Source organism: Natrix helvetica (assembly GCF_964273705.1).
Source record: "Natrix helvetica genome assembly, chromosome: 1".
In the NCBI taxonomy this organism is placed as follows: domain Eukaryota; kingdom Metazoa; phylum Chordata; class Lepidosauria; order Squamata; family Natricidae; genus Natrix; species Natrix helvetica.
This window is the reverse complement of record NC_138548.1, coordinates 362,416,409-362,434,567: the sequence shown is the minus strand read 5'-3', so window position 1 is coordinate 362,434,567 and position 18,159 is coordinate 362,416,409. Positions and strand designations below refer to the sequence as shown.

At 41.6% G+C, this 18,159-nt stretch overlaps 2 protein-coding genes across 2 annotated transcripts in view; one reads left to right on the top strand and one right to left on the bottom strand.

The window, feature by feature from the left end:
- The window catches only part of LOC309382492 (vomeronasal type-2 receptor 26-like), a gene marked incomplete at both ends in the record, with an annotated part of 82,013 nt that overhangs the window by 43,372 nt on the left and 20,482 nt on the right, over positions 1-18,159 (top strand). The window lies entirely within an intron of this gene.
- LOC309384238 (vomeronasal type-2 receptor 26-like) lies at positions 207-8,080 on the bottom strand (the record flags this gene model as incomplete). The annotated part of the gene is made up of 4 exons (XM_081937479.1): positions 207-1,102; positions 3,495-3,621; positions 6,596-6,795; positions 7,963-8,080. The coding sequence occupies 4 exons, from the start codon at positions 8,078-8,080 to the stop codon at positions 207-209; spliced, it is 1,341 nt and encodes a 446-aa protein (XP_081793605.1).

The window sequence follows — 18,159 nt, the reverse complement described above, 5'->3', positions numbered from 1 at the left end:
ATTATTGATTCATTATTTTATTGCTTGACGATGCTGTCTAAGTAATTTTAATGTTCTTAGTCTTATAATCTTCATAATTTTATTTCCTTTGGTTTTTAAATAATCTAAATTGTCAAACAGATGGCAAAGAAACATACAAACCCTATAATATTTTTTAAATAAATAATTAAATGCTGTGAGCCTAGAAACGATTTAAGATCAATTCCCTACTTTATCTTTAAATATTCCTTAGTGTTTAGATCTGGTCTCAGGATGATAATGTAGCACTTGGGGAAGAAGATACAACCAAGAAGCCCGGAACTAGAGGCCAAGATAGAAAAGACCTGCACGGCCACCATGGACCTTCCTTTTGTGCTCAGGTAGGTAGGCACAAAGGAGACCCAAACGCTGCAGAAGACCAGCATGCTGAAGGTGATCAGCTTGGCTTCATTGAAGGCCCCAGGCAGGTTCCTGGCCAGGAAAGCTACAGTGAAGCAAATGGCAGCTAGGAAACCCATGTAGCTGAGGGCAACATAAAACATAGTGATGGAGCCTTCATTGCACTGAAGAATTATCACTCCTGGCTGGGAATGCAGGTCTAACTCAGGGAATGGTGGAGAAACTCCCAGCCATATGGCACATATGGAAATTTGAACACTAGAACAAAAGAGAATAATGGAGTTGGCCAAGCTCTTCCCCAACCATCTCTTCACTTGGTTTCCTGGTTTTGTAGCCATGAAGGCCAACACCACTGTGATTGTTTTAGCCAACACAGATGACACAGCTACTGAGAAAACAATACTGAATATCATTTGTCTGAGAAGGCAGGTGGCTTTTCTTGGTTGACCAATGAAGAAAAATGAGGATAAGAAGCAAAGCAGGAGGGAGACAAGGAGGACATAGGAGAGGTCTCGGTTGTTGGCTTTCACAATGGGAGTTTCCATGTATTTCAAGAATGTAATTAAAACTAAGCCTGTGGTTAGGAATAAGATTAGGGCAAAAGAGACAAGGATGATACCCAGATGTTCCGTATAGGACAGAAAATTTCTTCTTTTGGGACTACACTGGACTCGGTTCTTGGTTGGATGTTGTTCATCTGGGCACTTGGTGCATTTTTCTGTATCTGAGGAGAAAAAAGTATTTTTTATATCTCCTTTCACCTTTCAATTAAAATTTCTTAGGGTGACAGATGATATTGACAGGCCAGAAAACCATAGTAAATGGTAAATATATGTATACATTTTTATGACTTCCTATTTTATACAAACTGGGCCTATTAGATTTTAATACTCCTTTATGTAATTGGATACTTGATTTCCTTATTGATAGGCCCCAGTTTCCATGCATTGGAAGAAAAGTTTCCAGTTCCATCTACTTGAGGTCTGTAGAGATTCTCAGTTTCTACAGACTCTCTATAGACTCAGTCTCTACAGTCTCTACTCATTACCAGCTGTCTGCAAGGAATATACTGTAAATCCCTCCATTCCCCACCATCCTGTCAGAGCTGAAGAAGCTTCTTGGATGAGAAATGAAGCGTCTTCAAAGAAAAAAGAAAAAAACTCCAGTTGCCTCCTGAAAAAGCACCTTTGGGACAACCATGACCTGGATGACTGAGAATCTCTACAGACTTTTAGTTATACAATTTGGGATGGACACCCTTTGAATGGTGTGGGAGTAGGAATGGATTTCCAGAGGAAAGAATTGCAGGCTACAGGAACCAGGAGCTCTACTCAGGTGACCCTGAGGACACAGATAAGCCTCCGAGTGCTTCAACGACCCTCTAAAAGGATGCAAATGACCAGCTTTCTGTAAGGAATATAAATCCTTCTATTCCTCACCATTCTGTCAGAGCTGAAGACACTTCTTGGATGAGAAAGGAAATGTCTTCCAAGAAAAAACAAGAAAGTCCAGTTGCCTCCTGAAAAAGCCCCTTTAGAACTTTCCGTTTATGTGCACATAAAAATAACATTATGTGGCTCTATGAACTTAATAATGATTGATTGACTGATTGACTGATTAATATTTTAACTTGTAAGATTCTGTATTACTATTAACTGTATTACTATTATTCTTCTCATCCTTCCTACTACCTATCTCTTCCCACTTATGGCTATAACCATGTTGCTTGTATCTTTACAATTTATACTGTTTCATTTGTTTCCTACTGTGATTTGATTCCTTATTTGTAACCTATGGCTATCACTAAGTGTTGTATCTTATGATTCCTGATGAATGTATTTTATTTTTCTTTATGTACACTGAGAGTATATGCACCAAAAACAAATCCTTTTTGTGTCCAATCACACTTGGCCAATAAATAATTCTATTCTATAAACTTGGTTTGGATGGGAAAAAGCCGTTAAACTGAAACAATTTCAAGTTTCAAAGAATTCAGATATTCCTGATAAAGGCAAACATATAAGAATACTTCCATACTCACAAGTAGAAGATATATTTCTTCTCGCAGAGATAACCTCTCCCAATCTGCCATGTTCATCTAAATCTTTCTACTTCAACCATTGTCATGACCCCAGTTTATAATTGGTGTATATACTGTTGTTGTTCTCTGGCCCCATCTAGTGGCTGGGGCTAAATACCAATCTGTATTGTTTGGAATCTTACCGGGCCCTTTAAGGATCATCTATCCATCAACCCTCACTCCAAAAATAAGTGAATTATGGGAATCCAGACTCCATTTTCTTTAGCATTCAGAGGAAACAGAAGCACCATGAAAAATCCAGCCTAATCCATAGCACACATTCATGTGAGGACAAAAGTCCACATCCGATACACACAACATTGCTGGTGAGATTTAGGTTTATCTCAGTAGTGGGGTTCAAAAATTTTTTTCTACCGGTTCTGTGGGCGTGGCTTGGTGGGTGTGGCATAGCTGGGTGGGCATGGCTTGATGGAAGTGGAAGGGGAAGGATTCTGTAAAATCTCCATTATCACCCCACTCCAGGGGAAGGATACTGCAAAATCCCCATTTTCTCTCGATCAGCTGGGACTCGGGAGGCAGAGGAGAGATGGGGCGGGGCCAATCAGAGGTGGCATTTACTGGTTCTCCAAACTACTCAAAATTTCTGCTACCCATTTTCCAGAACTAGTCAGAAGCTCTGGTTTATCTGTATTTTTAAATTGTTATGCTCACCAGCAACTCAGCACTGCCTATTGTGTATTTGGGTTCTTATTGTATGTATTTCTATCCCCCCCCCCCCAATTTTACAATCCTGTTCTTTTAATAAAGCATCCAGATCTACGCGCACAGTCTGTTTTATTGGAGGATGTGGGTGTAGCTGCATGTCAAGATGCACACAGAGTAACGTGTAGCGAGGACAAAACACCCTTTAGGACCTTTTTTTTTTTTTAAAAAAAAATGTCCCATTATGTAAGAAATTGGCATGTTGGCATGATGGAAATAAAGAACAACAACAACATGTTTATGCTTAGATCTTTCTGTTAACATCCACATGAATGAATCCACAAAGCTTCCCCTTTCATCAGGTGTCACCCACCTTCCTGAGTGGAAATGGTTTCTTCTGGACAAGGAACACAGTCATAGCAACAAACTGGTTCTCCTTCTTGAGCCCGCTTGAAAAATCCAGGACGACAGTTTTTCACACATTTGGACTGAGGCAGAGACTAAGCAGAAAAAATAAAAGGTATTTCTAAAAAAAAAAAAAAATCTACTATTTTTTTATTCTACTAGTTCAGGGGCATCAAACTCAATTTCATTGAGGGCCACATCATGGTTGTGTTTGACCTCAAAGGGCCAGGGTGGGCATTACCAGCTCAATGTCACTCATGTCAGGGGCGCCTGTGGTGGTCCAAATGCTCTGCCAGCGAAAATATGCTCCCAAGTCTTGTTTTTGGCTGTGATGACCTCTTGCAATCTTCTTCCAGCAAAAACAGCACTTTGGGGGGCTGCTCACGGCTGTCCTGAGCTCCGTTTTCACTGGCAGAGGTACCATAGGCCTGTACCCTGTTTCAAGGGTGGCCCCAATGGGCCAGATCTAAGCACCCCAAGGGCAGGATCCAGCCCCCAGCCCTTGAGTATGACACCCCTGTACTAGATTTTAAAAAAATATTTAAAAAAATTGTGATGAAGAGAGAAACCTTTGACTAGTAGCACCTGAAAAGGTTTCTTATGGACTACATAAAATATTGCAAACCTGCTTCCCTTTGAAAGTACTCAAAGAAGTCTCCCACTTAAGATACACAGGAGAAATACTTCACAAATTAGGGATATCCACTTTAAAGGAGATGTGTTTCCTTGTATATTTATCTGTTCAATTCATATGGCCACCATGCAGTAGAATTAAGACTAGAACTGACTGCCTATTTTCTAGAACTTTACTGAGATGAGGTAGAGGTGAGATTATGGGAATGTATCTCTCAAAAAGGTGAAGTCAAACATCTTTTCCTGCAGCAAATGGTAGCTGAATATGAGTCCTCTGTTGGAATGAGATGGCAATAGCACTTAGACTTGGAAGGCTTAGTCAACCTTGGGGTGGTCAGGATTAAACTTCTGGCAGTGGGCAGAGACAGCCTGCAATACAGCATTCTAACCACTGTGCCACCACGGTTCCAAACCTCCCAAGAAGTCTAACAAAACTGTAAATTTCTACTCCTTACATTCAATTTTCAGTAAAAATCATTCACTTTGGTGACCAGGCTTAGCTCACATCAATTGAGTCCTAAGGTTTTTTTTGAAAACAGAGAAAACACCAATATTTTCCCCACCTTGTTGAGCAACTTTAAATGGAAAAGAACAGTTTGGTTGATAATAAGTCTCTGTCTTTCAAAACTCCCCAGTTGCTCTTGGATGGGATCCTCTGTGGGGAGAAACACCAAGCCCATGATGTTGAGATCTCCCGCTACATCTCCATTTTGGTTCAAGTACAGTTTCTCCTGGGAAAAATTGCAAAACTCATTCTTCTTCAGAAAGGGATGGAACTAAAATTGAAACATCCAGGAATTTTAGAAGCAGAAATCTTCTTTTTTTATCCCCTGTGTTTTTTTCCCCACATTTAAATCTTTCTTCTATGCTTGTCTAGCATGTGAATAATCTTAGTTGGAAGCACAACTGTCACAAATATCTTCAAAAGTGAAAAAGGTTCTACAAAATGTGTCAATCATATATTTAAAAATATGTGCCAACAAAACATTGACAAAATTTGTAAACTGTAGGGAATTTTTAAAATCAAATCAAAAATAAATTTATCAAACACAATTTATCTATTAACTTCATAAGAACAACATGGTAATTTTTTGAAAGCATCGCTTTGTCAAGAAGAAAATTGTCAAGCTAATATTCTATTAGGTAGACCAGATGGGAAACACAAATAAGTGAACTAATTCTACTTTATTCTAAGGCTACATTAATATAATCCTTCAAGTTTGAAAATGGCACTCTCCTACCAACTTTTTTTACTGTCTGAAAATTTGGGGAGGATCTTTCCAGAGTTTCTTTCTCTGTCTCAGCAGGATCTCTTTCCCCAGCTCCCCAAACTCATTCTCATACATCACTACACTTCCTTAACAGATTGTGGGAATGAGATGAAAAGTATCTTAAAAGGAGGAAGAATTTTAGAACTTAATCAGTAGAGAAGTTCAGTTTTATCTTCACTGATTTTCTTAATGCAAAGATTAGCAATATGTCAGCGTTCCAGAAGAACCCAACTCCAATTAAAAACACAGAGACCGGCATTTTCCTAAAGTTCCCTTTTATTTGAGTAGTTATACTGGAACATCTGGGAAAACCCGAATCTGAAAGTTGCGGGTTTCCCCTCAGTAAATCAAAAACCAAACCCAGCCTCTGAACCCCTCAGTCCATCACATGGTCCAATCACAATCTGTCCCAACTCAAGGCATCACTTCAACCACTCCTCTCTTCCAGGTGCAGGAATACCATGACCTTGACTGAAAAGAAGAATGCTATTATGTCTAACTACATTCCCTCTACTAAACCCCCCTCCTAATTTCAAAAGCGCAAGAATGTGGCAGCGTGGAAGCTTCCCATGTTAATATGGCTTTCAAAGCTGACAATAGCACTTAGACTTATATAACGCTTCATTGTGCTTTTACAGCCCTCTCTAAGTGGTTTACAGAGTCAGCATATTGACCCCAACAATCTGAGTCCTCATTTTACCCACCTCAGAAGGATGGAAGACTGAGTCAACCTTGAGCCAGTCAGATTTGAACTGCTGAACTGCAGCTAGCAGTCAGCTGGAGTATCCTGCAGGACTGCACTCTAACCACTGCGCCACCTCAGATGTTAAGCAGCTATCAGTAAGAAAACCTTTAATTGGGATTTCTGCAGAAGAGGAGGGGTTGGTCTATGTGGTCCCAGGGTTTCTTTCAAATTTATGAATGTAAAATTCTATGTGCTAACCACAAACCTAATGTACATGCCCACATTCTTTTTAAAATTGGCAGTGTTGACTATTAAATTCTATAAGTCATGTTGCTCAATCTTTGGAACATTATGCCCTGAGTGATTAGATTGGCCAGACCTGTTGGGTTTTGTAGCACAATGAAGTTGAGAAGGTTTTCTTTTGGATCCCTTCTAAAAAAGAACTACTTCTGATGGCTTGTGTTGGGACCTAACTCTTACCTGCCATGCCTGCAGCCTCAGAGACCCCAATCTGTCTTTGCTCTCCTTTCTTCTGCTCCTGGATCTGGAGGAATATGCAACATTCAAGGTGTGGACCAGAGTCTTAACGACACTGTAAAAGCGATGTTCATTTGGAACCTGTCTTCTGTTCTTTTTCTCTTGGGTCTCCAGTGGTGCTTTCTGGGAACATCTTGTTCGGCCTTTGACAGAAAAGACATGCTTTGAAAAAGAACAGTGAAAAGAATGATTTTTAAATTGGGGATCCACAAAGAAACTGGCTTGAAACGCATCATCATTTGACCTTTTTTTCTCCTGAAAGTCAAAGTTCCAAATACTATGGATGTATCTGAAAAATGTGTGCCTTCTCATTTTCAATTCCCCCAAGACTGTCATGATCCAGACTTTCCCTTCAATTGGTCCTGGCAAACCTTCAAGTGCAAAATGGATATGGCGAAATCTGTTCATGAGGGAAAAATATTCTAGGAAATGAACAAAAACATTGACTTGTCTCCATTTAGAGAGGGCATCCCTGAAGGGTGCTATATGTCTTGTCATTGAGATTTGTTGTGATAAAACAACACAAATGCCATTCTTGACAAGGGCAGGAGTCAAACTCCTCATAAAATTCTCTCCCTCCTCTGTGTCTGGAGGAAAGACACCAATCAAGGTCCATCTGAAATGCAGGAGCAGTTGAACGATTCCTGGATACTGGACCCCTTCTTTGGGGAGCATCCGGTGGAAAAAAGGGAACTGACTTTTATCACTCAGAGCTACTGAAACAATCCCATAACTGATCTGAAAAAAAAATTAAGAATGTTGCATTATATTTTGAGTCAAATGAAATTTAAAATACTAGTTTTAATAAATCCAACTTGGTTCTTAGGAACTTATTAAATTTATTTTTATTAGTCATCACAAGGTAGAGAATATAAAACACATAACACCGAGATAAATAGATATTCAATATAGAATTGTAATAAAAGATAGAAATTAAATAAGAAAGAATAAAGAATGCTAATCATATTTCTGAATCACTCACACACTGTAACACAATCCAACCCAGATATGGAGAGCTTAATTGAATTGTTATGTTCATATGATGAACCATGTTATATGCAATTTTAATATCTGTTTTAATATGAGGATCCGAATAGATTGTTGGTTTAATATCTGACCTACCATACTGATCTCTCTTTCTTTCTTGTACAATTGACATTCAAATAGTCTTCAATTATCTTTTGTGCTACTTTATTTTTTAAAGTAGCTGCAGCTTTTAAGGAAAATGAACTCTTCCTTTGGGATTATAGGAATGAACTGAGTGGAAGAACTTTACCATATTCTTCTTTTATTTTTTTTGCACAGTTCACCTGATGGGGTAGGAATATCAGTAATATCAGTCAATATGTGCATTATATTTTCAGGGTTGAGGCAACTTAAGCTGGTAGACCACAAGTCAGCTTTGGAGTAGCTTTTTACTTCCTTCATTAGGCTGGCATAGGACCTTGAAACCAACATATAAGCCCTTCTTACCTAAATGTCTGACAATACAGATTTTTCACCTCTACATTTCACCTCTATACATTAAAACTTCCAATCAGTTAATAGGCTTCCCTCTTTTGTTTCCTTTTTTATGTAGAGGAGCTACTGTTATCATCTTCCACTCAATATGCATATGGCAGCTATTATTATGGTGTGGAAATCAATTCATCAATAGAACCCCCAACCAGTAGGAATATTGCTTGAATAGTTCAGCCAGTAGAAAATCCTCTCTAGAGGCTTTATTGCTCTTCAAACCTTTTATGAACCTTTGTTCATTAATGCATCAGGGCAAAAAAAAGTTAACATGTTGGCTAATATGCTTGCAAAGTTTTAAATAACATGGTCAATTAATGCTAGTGATTACTATGAGAACATAGACATATAGGTTTTATCAGTGGTAGGTAAAATAACCCATTTTCTTGAATATGGAATTTGTTCACCATTGAAAATATCATTATTTTGGCTCACATACAATATTTGAGCTTCCCATAATTGCTGCAACTTGCTTTTGTACATGAGACACTTTGATTGGGCACAGGACCTCTTCTTACATGCACAAATGTGCAGCAGAAGATTCCCACAAAGGAATGGGGCTGGTGAGAGAGAATACCACAACCGTCCAAGTCACTTTATGAGATAAATACACAAACAAACCTGTGGGACTTTGTAGGTGCCTCCTAATGTTGACATCTGGATGGAGATGTCATCAAGAGCTCCATCGACAAGAGCCAAAATGTTGTCCTTCTTTCCACAGCTGTAGTTGGGAACATTGGCTTCTCCAGTAGAGAGCATGTCCAGCAATGCATCTGATGTGCCAATGGTGCTCAAGTAGTTGTCATGGATGTTGTAGCCAAGTGTGAGATTGTGCATGAGCTGAGAATTCTTGTTGACCTCTTGAATGGCAAAAATGAAGCGTTGGACTCTTGATGGATCAGAAGATTGATTACTGTAAAACAATTTCAAATCATCCTCGTCATCATCATCATCATTATCATCAACATCATCATTTTTTAAATGTATTCCTCTTTCTACCCAAAAGCCTCTTCAGTATTAAGCAACTCTAAAATCAAGTCAATTTCTATTTTTATAAGGATCAGGCATTGAATATCAAAATATGAAAATGGGCTGAATAGAGGCAACTACACCCATTTAATGACATTTTTTTGAATATATATATAGTTTTATTTATAGTTTTTCTTTAACATAACATCTGGGTCTATATATATAAACTATTGGTTTTTAAACATTTATAGGAAAGGGTAGGTGGATGTACAAATTTTTTTGGCAACTACATCGTGCTAAAGGTAGAAATCTCTCCAAATCTCACAACTTTTACAGAGAAAAAAAACAAAAGATAAAAGATAAGCCGAAAAAGCATCTTGTTATACATTGCATCAACCATATGTTCAATCATCTCTTTTGCCACTTTCTAATATATCAACAATTACAATAATATTTCAAATACATTTATTTTTGTAACCTGTGTCTTTTCAATATTGCTCCCTCCCCCATGTCCCCTGGCAAAGCCACAGCCCCTCCCTCCCTCATATCTTGTGTATTGTCACCTTTTTCACTACCTCTTATGGTTTCGTCCTCTAGGAGGGAACTGTGTTTTTTCATGAAGGCCTCTGCCTCCACAACTGTATTGATTCTAATTCTGTTTCCCTCCCAGAAGATCAACATTCCTTCTGGCAATAACCATCTAAACCAAACTCCTTTGTTATATAATTTCTTTGATAAGGAGGATGGGTCAATATATTTTAAACACAATATTACTACTAATAATAATAATATTTAAATATACATAATCATAATCTTTCAACTTCTAATATTTGTGTATACATGGTAATTATGTGTTCTATTATATATTAATATAATATTGTTTCCCAGTTTCTACTTTCTACCTCTTTTTTCTATCTCTTAATAAGATAGCTACCCTATTAAGAAGTATTCTATATCTATAGAATATCTCTTGCCCTTTTTAGAATTTCAACTCTTATTGATTTTTTTGGTAAATCTTTCATGCTTCTTCCTTGATATCTTGTAACCCCTTATATTACATGTATTTAATCTAAGTATTTCATCTGCCACAACACCAGTCTCTGTTGGATCTCTAGAGTACACATCCATAGTTCTTTCATCATTTTAAAGAGAACTTTCTCTTCATTCTCTTCTATGTTTTGAACTCTTAGAGGATAATCTGAATGACTATTTTTTTTAAAACAATGTTAGTATTCACATGACAAACTCAGGATTGGAGAGGGAGAGGATAATCAGGACTTATCTCAACCTTGTTTTCTGCCCCATTTTTGGAATTTGGTCTCTTCCACAAAACAAAGCACAAGAGGGAAATTATGGAAGTCCAAACAATTAAGTAAATTAGTCAGCTCTCACAAAATAGAAGTAAATGAAAACGGAAGAAAAGAATGAGAGTATTAGACCTGCAAATGGAAGGAACACAACTCATCACACTAAATGACTTACAAGCAACATTGACTAGAAGGAGCCATGTTGAAATTCAGTATTATACGTGATATTGTTGACGCACTGGTGACTATACTAATAAGATGGTCTCCTGGCCTGTAATAGCTATGTGGCTTTTTTCCATCCTGGTTCTCAAAATTCAGCAGACACTTCATTCTAATCTTCCCAGAGACTGGCTGAGACACCAGCAGCGTCAGAAGCATAAGCAGAAGGTCCATAATTAATGGGCTGACTCAATCGGTTTTGCATTTCTACAGAAGAATTCAAAGACTTCAGAGCTATCTGACAAGACAGACTATGCAGTGGTTTTCTAATCCAAGCAGAGGCAAACTGAGTTTCATCTGGAAAGGAAAAAAGCACATTCAAGAGTACACCCCCTCCTTGTCCCCTGAATGTGGGCTGGGCATTAATTATTTTCTCATGCAAGATTTGTTCTATGTTCCATCAGTCTGATATGTACATCGAAGGCAGTCACTGGAGAAGTAGTACAAGAAGTCAAAATAACTGAGAGGATGATAATTACACTTCTCCTCAGGGGACCCTGACATTTTTTCCATGCAGGGAAGGAGAGATGAAGAAAAAGCATGTCATGACATGTCCAGTACGTGATGCCAGAGGAAAATAGTACAACATTGAGAAAAATTATTTCTGCTGTGTTTCAACATACTATCTTGAGTCCAGAGACTGCTTTGTAAGGCAACCTAGAACTATGGAGTTTGGTATTACCGAAGTTGAGGACTCTTAGCTCCAATATTGCCTCATTTCTAATGCCAAGGAATCAACTATTATCCTTGAACCCTGCTTAATAATACAAATAGAGTTTTATTGTGGTTTTCCTTTCTATTAGATAATAACCTTAATTTGGCTCTGGTGTTAAAACCGCTTGTGCCTCAAGTGAAATTTCATTTCCCACTTATACTAGAAACATCAACATTTGGAAAAGAGTTGGCTAAGGAATAGGAAAGAGATAGTCTGGTGACTGCATTGTTGGGTAAATAGGGAGAATGTTATAGAGTGGCTAGAAGTGTTTATTTTTGTTTCTTTGACACTCTGTGTTATTCCTCCACATTCATGTAAAACCCCAAGATCATTTATATTTGGAAGTTTCTTGGTGTTTTAAATTAGGAATGGGCTTTGAACTTTGCAACTGAGATTGTGGTAGTACCGTGTTTCCCCGAAAATACGACATGTCCTGCTAATAAGCCCACGCCTGGTTTTTGCCTGGTTTTTGAGGTGGGTGTAAATATACGCCCTTCCCCGAAAATAAGCCCAAGTGAAAGGGTGCCATGGCAAGTACAGAAGGAAGCCCTTCCCTTCCCTAGTCACCTCAGCGCTTCTCGGCTCCTTAATCGGATCAGTTGAGCTGATCCGGCTTCCATTCAAAAAACAGCTGATTTGTGGGTGCTGCTCAGGCCGTGGCCTCCGGCAGGTGCGGCTGCCTTTGCCATCGATTACGGCCACAAAAGCAGCAGGAGGCCAATAATGCACCCGACGCTCCTCGCCCCGGCCTTCCGAAGGGTACTGTAGCAGCAGCTATCCACAATTTTTAAATCATTATTTCGTCCCGACCCACGTGGCCCAGTGAGCCACGTGGATCGGGACAAAATAAGGGTAAAAAAATTGTGGATAGCTGCTGCTACAGTACCCTTCAGAAGGCCGGCTTGAGTCTCCTGCTGCAAAAGTGGCTCCGCCCGAGACTGCTTTTGGGAGAGGAGGCAAAGGGGAAGCAATCAGCTTCATCTCGCCCTTGCCCTCAACCCCCCCTTCGGCTGAGCTCAAGCAGAGAAGTGGCCCGCAGGGTTTCAGGAGCAAAGTTGAGGCTGACAGGAGTCAGGGCAGGGGGGAAAGTCCAGTGCGGCCCCAGCGCTCTTCTTTCCTTGGAAACGGAATCTTGGGAGTGGGAAACGGCATTCCCAGGAAGGGTGGGTATGTCGGTATGTGTATAAAGAACACAAAGCGAGGGAGCCAACAGCCGCGGATTAAGAAGCTTTGTGAAGCGTTACGTCTACACTCAAAGTTTGGCAAGGAAGGCAGAAGAGATACTTCCCTCTCTTGGCAGTGTTTTGCTTGAAAATATATGAGAATCGGCCAAAGAGAAGGAAGAATGAGACCTGCGAGGAGATACTGCTGCCTGCAGAGGCACAGACAGAGCGAATTTCATTGAAGACTTCTCCGGCCAGCCCACAAAACTATCTGAAGGGGGAGGGGGAGGAGATTTCCTGCACGTTGGCAGCAGCGTCTTCTCACAAGGCTTCTTCTGACATCCCCAGTTGTATGGATTTCCATGCCTTCCTTTATGGGATGTTGCTTCGCCCCTGGGACATCGGGAGAAGCCCTGTGAGGAGACGCCACTGCCAATGTGCAGGAAATCCCCCCCCCGCAGATCATCCTTTAAAAACGTAGTTTCACCAGGATGAAGAGGTGGCTGGAGGCGGCATTTGCATCGAGTTGGGCTTTCTTTGCAAGGCGGACAATCTGGGGAGCAAGAGATTTAGGAAGCCTGGGCTGGCGTGTGTCCGTTTCTCCAGTGAAGCATCTGATTCATCCCCAGGGGTGAACGTTTCACCCTTCGTCATCTCTCTGCCCTGGCTTGGAAGCTGCAGAGGAAGCCTGCTATGCCCGGGGAGGGGAGGGAGAAGTGACAGCAAGAGGAGCACATCTCGCTCCACACCTCTCGCTTCTCCCCCAACCCACCTGCCACCCGTCTCGCTAAAAAGATGGTGGGGAAAGGAAGCAGCCTAGATTCTGTTAGCATTGGGGCGGGGTGGGAGGAGTTGGGCTGCGAGACATGCGTCCTGCCTGAGACTTGCAGCTCCGTCGTGTTCCTTGCTGTTTTGTCCAGGGAAGTTGAACTCGCGAGATTTTTTTTTTACAGGGTGCTTCCCTGGACAAAACAGCGAGAAACACGACGGAGCTGCAAGTGTTGGGTAGGACGCGTATGTCGCAGCCCAACTCCTCCCACCCCGCCCCAATGCTAACAGAATCCAGGCTGCTTCCCTTCCCCACCGTCTCTTTAGCGAGAGGGGTGGCAGGTGGGGTGGAGGAGAAGTGAGAGGTGTGGAGCGAGACCTGCCTTCTCTTGTCGTCTCTTCTCCCCCCCTCGCCGGGCATGGCAGGCTTCCTCTGCAGCTTCCAAGCCGGGGCAGAGAGGAGGCAAAACGCTCACCCCTGGGGATGAATCAGACGCTTGACTGGAGAAACGGCCCCACGCCAGCCCCGGCTTCCTAACTCTCTCACTCCCCAGATTGTCCCCCTCGCAAAGAAAGCCCAGCCCGACGCAGGGCGGTAACAGGACACATCAGAGCAGTGCCGGCCACTCGCTCGGCTGGCGCAAATAAGACCCCCACCCCACCCACCCCCGATAATAAACCCAAGGCCATATTTCGTGGGTCAAAATAAAATAAGCCCCTGGCGTATTTTCGGGGAAACACGGTATTCATAGCATGGTGGAACATGTGATCTGCTACCCTTTAACTGACCATGATTTCATGGGAGCTTGTGACATTTCTTCAGGTTTTCCCAACTTGCTTCGTGAAGTATTAAGGTTTACCTTGTGGCGACAAGAGTGGCGAAGCTTCAATACCTCTCTGCTCTTATTTCATCCTCTAAATGCTACCCAACAGTCCTGTCTAGGGTCACCTGAAACCTCCTTGGGAAAGGTGTGTAGGAAGTTAAAACCCATCCCTCTCCTAGAAAAACAAAATATCCTACGAAATATTGAAAAGGCAGAATATTATATTTCCCTAGATGTGAAAAGGAAGAAACATGTTTAAAGACAGAGTAGGTCCCTGCAGCTTCCTGCCCATCCCCCTTTCTCAATGGGCCATTAAGATGCCCAAGTCAGTCCCTTTACATAATAATATACCTCCAGTGATGGGATTAAGGCATGATTAGCCTTTACGCAACTCCCCACATGGCATCTGAGAACTCAACCAAACCTGGATTCAAAACACAGCCTAGAGAGTTGCTCCTGCATGGCCCCATGGGAGTCTGACAACCAATCAGAATACATTTCTTACACAGGAACAGGAAACAGAGAGGTGAGGCTGAACAGATTATAAAAAGCCCAGAAAGCCCCTTCCTTGTCCTCTCTCTTCTTCTCCACCCAACATTGAAGCATGTGATCACCTTTTTTGTTCAGGACTCAAGCCATGTGGTCCTGTCCACCATTAAACCATCTTTCCAAGCAGCCTCCATGTCTCCAGTGTCTTTTTCCCCACTTGGAGCTGAACCCAGAAGGACATTTCTTCCAACAGGTGCATTTCATATCCATCTCCATGGCTATGCAGAGGAATGTTCAAGGGATCTAGAGGAAAATCACTCACATTTGTTCACAGTTGGACTCCATGCATGGTACAAGTCCTGTGTAGATGCCCAGGGAACAGATTTACTTACTTATTTGGGAATATTTTGATTGGACATGACAAAGTGAACAAGCCCCCGAGGAGAGGAACATCACCACATGCATATGGGATCTGGGCCTTTCCTGGCTGGTTAATGCCGCTCTGGAGGTGAAAAGTGGGTGGGTCCAAGTGATGGTGAATTCATCCTTGTCTGAGAGGGTGCTGATGTTCCCTCCTATTCAAGAAGCCATTACTGTACTTTACCACACCGTTTCCAACTTTCCCTTTTTAGGAAAGATAGTTGAGAAAATGGTGGCATTGCAGCTCCAGAGGACCTTGGAGGAAAAGGATTAAATTGACCCTTTTCAGTTAGATTTCAGGCCCAAATGTGGGATGAAACTGCAGTGGACACACACATGGATCCTCTCTGGTAGGAGTTGGATTGAATTGGTGTATCCATTGTTGTTCTCCTTAAACTCTTAGTGGATACCATCCACTACAGTATCCTTTTGGGTCAACTTAAGAAGAAAGGGACAACAGAGAATGAGGTGGCTGGATGGAGTCACTGAAGCAGTCAGCATGAGCTTAAATGGACGGGGGGGGGGATTGTAGAGGCAGGAAGGCCTGGAGGAACATTGTCCATGTGGTTGTGATGGGTTGGACATGACTTCGCAACTAACAACAGCAAAAGAATTGCGAGTGGATGACATCATTTTGCACTCATTCATTTCCTATCTCCAAAATCAGTCCCAATTGGTATTAATAGGGAGCAAGTGATCCCGTCTATGGCCCCTGCTTTGTGATGTACCACAGGACTTGGTATTCTCCCTGCTGTTTTTTAACATCTGATGAAACTGCTGGGTGAGATCATCCATCACTGTGGGGTGAACTATCACCAATATGCCAATGATATCCAGCTAGTGGTGAAGTCAGTGGTGCATTGGATGACCTTTCCCAGTGCCTGGAGCCTTTGGGGGTCTGGATGGGGAATCCTAGACATCAACTGAACCCTAGTGAAATGGAGTGGATGTAGTTGGGACTCTCTGTGTCTGGTAATTTATCATCAGCTATGTCCAGCAGGCCTTTGCCCAATTTCAGGTTGTGTGCCGGTTACACCACTTCCTGGACAGGGAGGAGCTCCACTCAGTGACTCATGCCCAGATCATCTTCCAATTGGACTATTGCAACATGTTCTACATGGAGCTACCCTTGAAAAGTATCTGGAGGCTTCTGCTGGTGGAGAGTTCAGCCTTGTGAGCGATACTGGGTGCTGAAAAGAAGAGCATATGCTCTGATCTGTGAAGTGCACTGGGTGCTGGTTTGTTCCAAGTCCAATTCAAGGTGCTGATTATTACTTATAAAGGTCTACATGACATGGTCGAGGCTACCTACAGAACCATCTTCACTGTATTACATCAGCACATCCCACTTGTTCAAGCAGGGAAGGTATTCTGCAGACTCCATCAGTCAAATAATTTCAACTGGAAGAGTCTAGGAAGAGAATCTTCTCTGCCCCTGCCCCCGCATTGTGGAACATCTGGCCCTCAGAGGTGAGAAAAGTCCCCAATCTTTTGGCCTTCCAGAAAGGGGTCAAAACCTGGCTATGTGGGCATCAGTGAGGAATATAGAAGCCCACATAGACAAGGGGCTGGTTGGCCCTATGAGAACCTTCCTGACTGGATTAACAACTCTTAGGCAATGCCAGCGGGTGGCGCCCAGGAGTAGGGCCTTCTCTGTGATGGGCCCGACCCTCTGGAATGACCTCCCCCCCGACATCAGAACAACCACCGATCTCCGCTCCTTCCGCAAGAAACTTAAGACCCACCTGTTCCACTTAGCTGGCCTGGCCTAACCGTAGCTTTAATCTTTAATCTTTCTGGCCTGTATTTTAAATTTTTGGGGATAGGCTCCTTAGGTTGCTTTTTAATTTTTATTATTATTGTACAGCTTTACATTTAATTTGTTTTTAGGAGTATTTAAGATTTTCTATTTTGTATATGGTTTTTTAACTGCTGTCTGTACACCGCCCCGAGTCCCTTCGGGGAGAGGGGGCGGTCTATAAATTCAATAAAATTCAAATTCAAATTCAAAATTAGTCCCCATATCTTGGAACTCTTGGAACTTTATAATGTTGTTTTACATTTTTAAATTTTAATCTTAAATTATTCAGTTTCTAACTCTGGTTTAACAGTACTGATTGCTCCTTGGCATTAGAAGACAGGCAACACTAGAGTTATTTTTCATTGACGTGGAGTGGCAACGAATCCCATAGCTGTAGATGACTTTTCACCACAGTCTTTGGAGGCAAAAGATAATATTGATGGACAGCAGAAGTCAATTCCCTGGGGTTGAATTAACTTCCTCCAGCATCACTTTCTAGACAAGTCCTGACAGGAAGGACCACAATCAATAACAGAGCAGTGCCTACAGGGGTGTATATGTGACTTTTCACCAACTTGTTTTTCTTCGGCTATCCCTCTGCACATGGAAGCCCTGGAAAAAGTTTGGCATCCACAGAGGAGAATTTGCTTCTCTCTGCATTTACAGTATCATCATCCTGGTCTTTTCCGCTTCTTTTGCTACTTCTCCAGTGACTGCCTTTGATGTAAACATCAGAGTAAAGAAACATGCAAGGATCCTGCATCAGAAAAAAGATAAATGCTTTGGGTCATGCTCTGTGTGACACAGAGGTAGGGACTGTGCTCTTGAATGTATTTTCTCTTCAGGTGACGCTCACTTTGTCTCTTTCCCTATAAGAAACATTGGCATTTCCATATTGTGACAGTGCTATGAATTCTTCTAACTCTCGTTTTGTTCTTCTTTAGAAAGTGATTCAATCTCATGAATTATGGATCTCCTCCTTCCGCTTCTTCTACTGCTGGTATCCCAGCCAGTCTCTGGGAAGATTAGAATGAAGTGTCCTCTGAGTTTGGAACACCAGGATGGAAAACATCCATGGAGTTATTACAAGCAAGGAGATAATCTCATCGGTATGATCATCTCTGCAACAAAAATATCACCTATTATGGTGCTTTTCAATATGGCTCCCTACAGTCAGTCTCATTTGTAAGTTAGTCATTGTAATGGAGTTGCATTCCCTCCTTTTCTAATTCTACCTCTTTTCTTCTCCTTTCACTTACTCCCACATTGCAGGACTTGTCTAATTTCCTGAATGATTTTGATTTCTACTACTGCTCT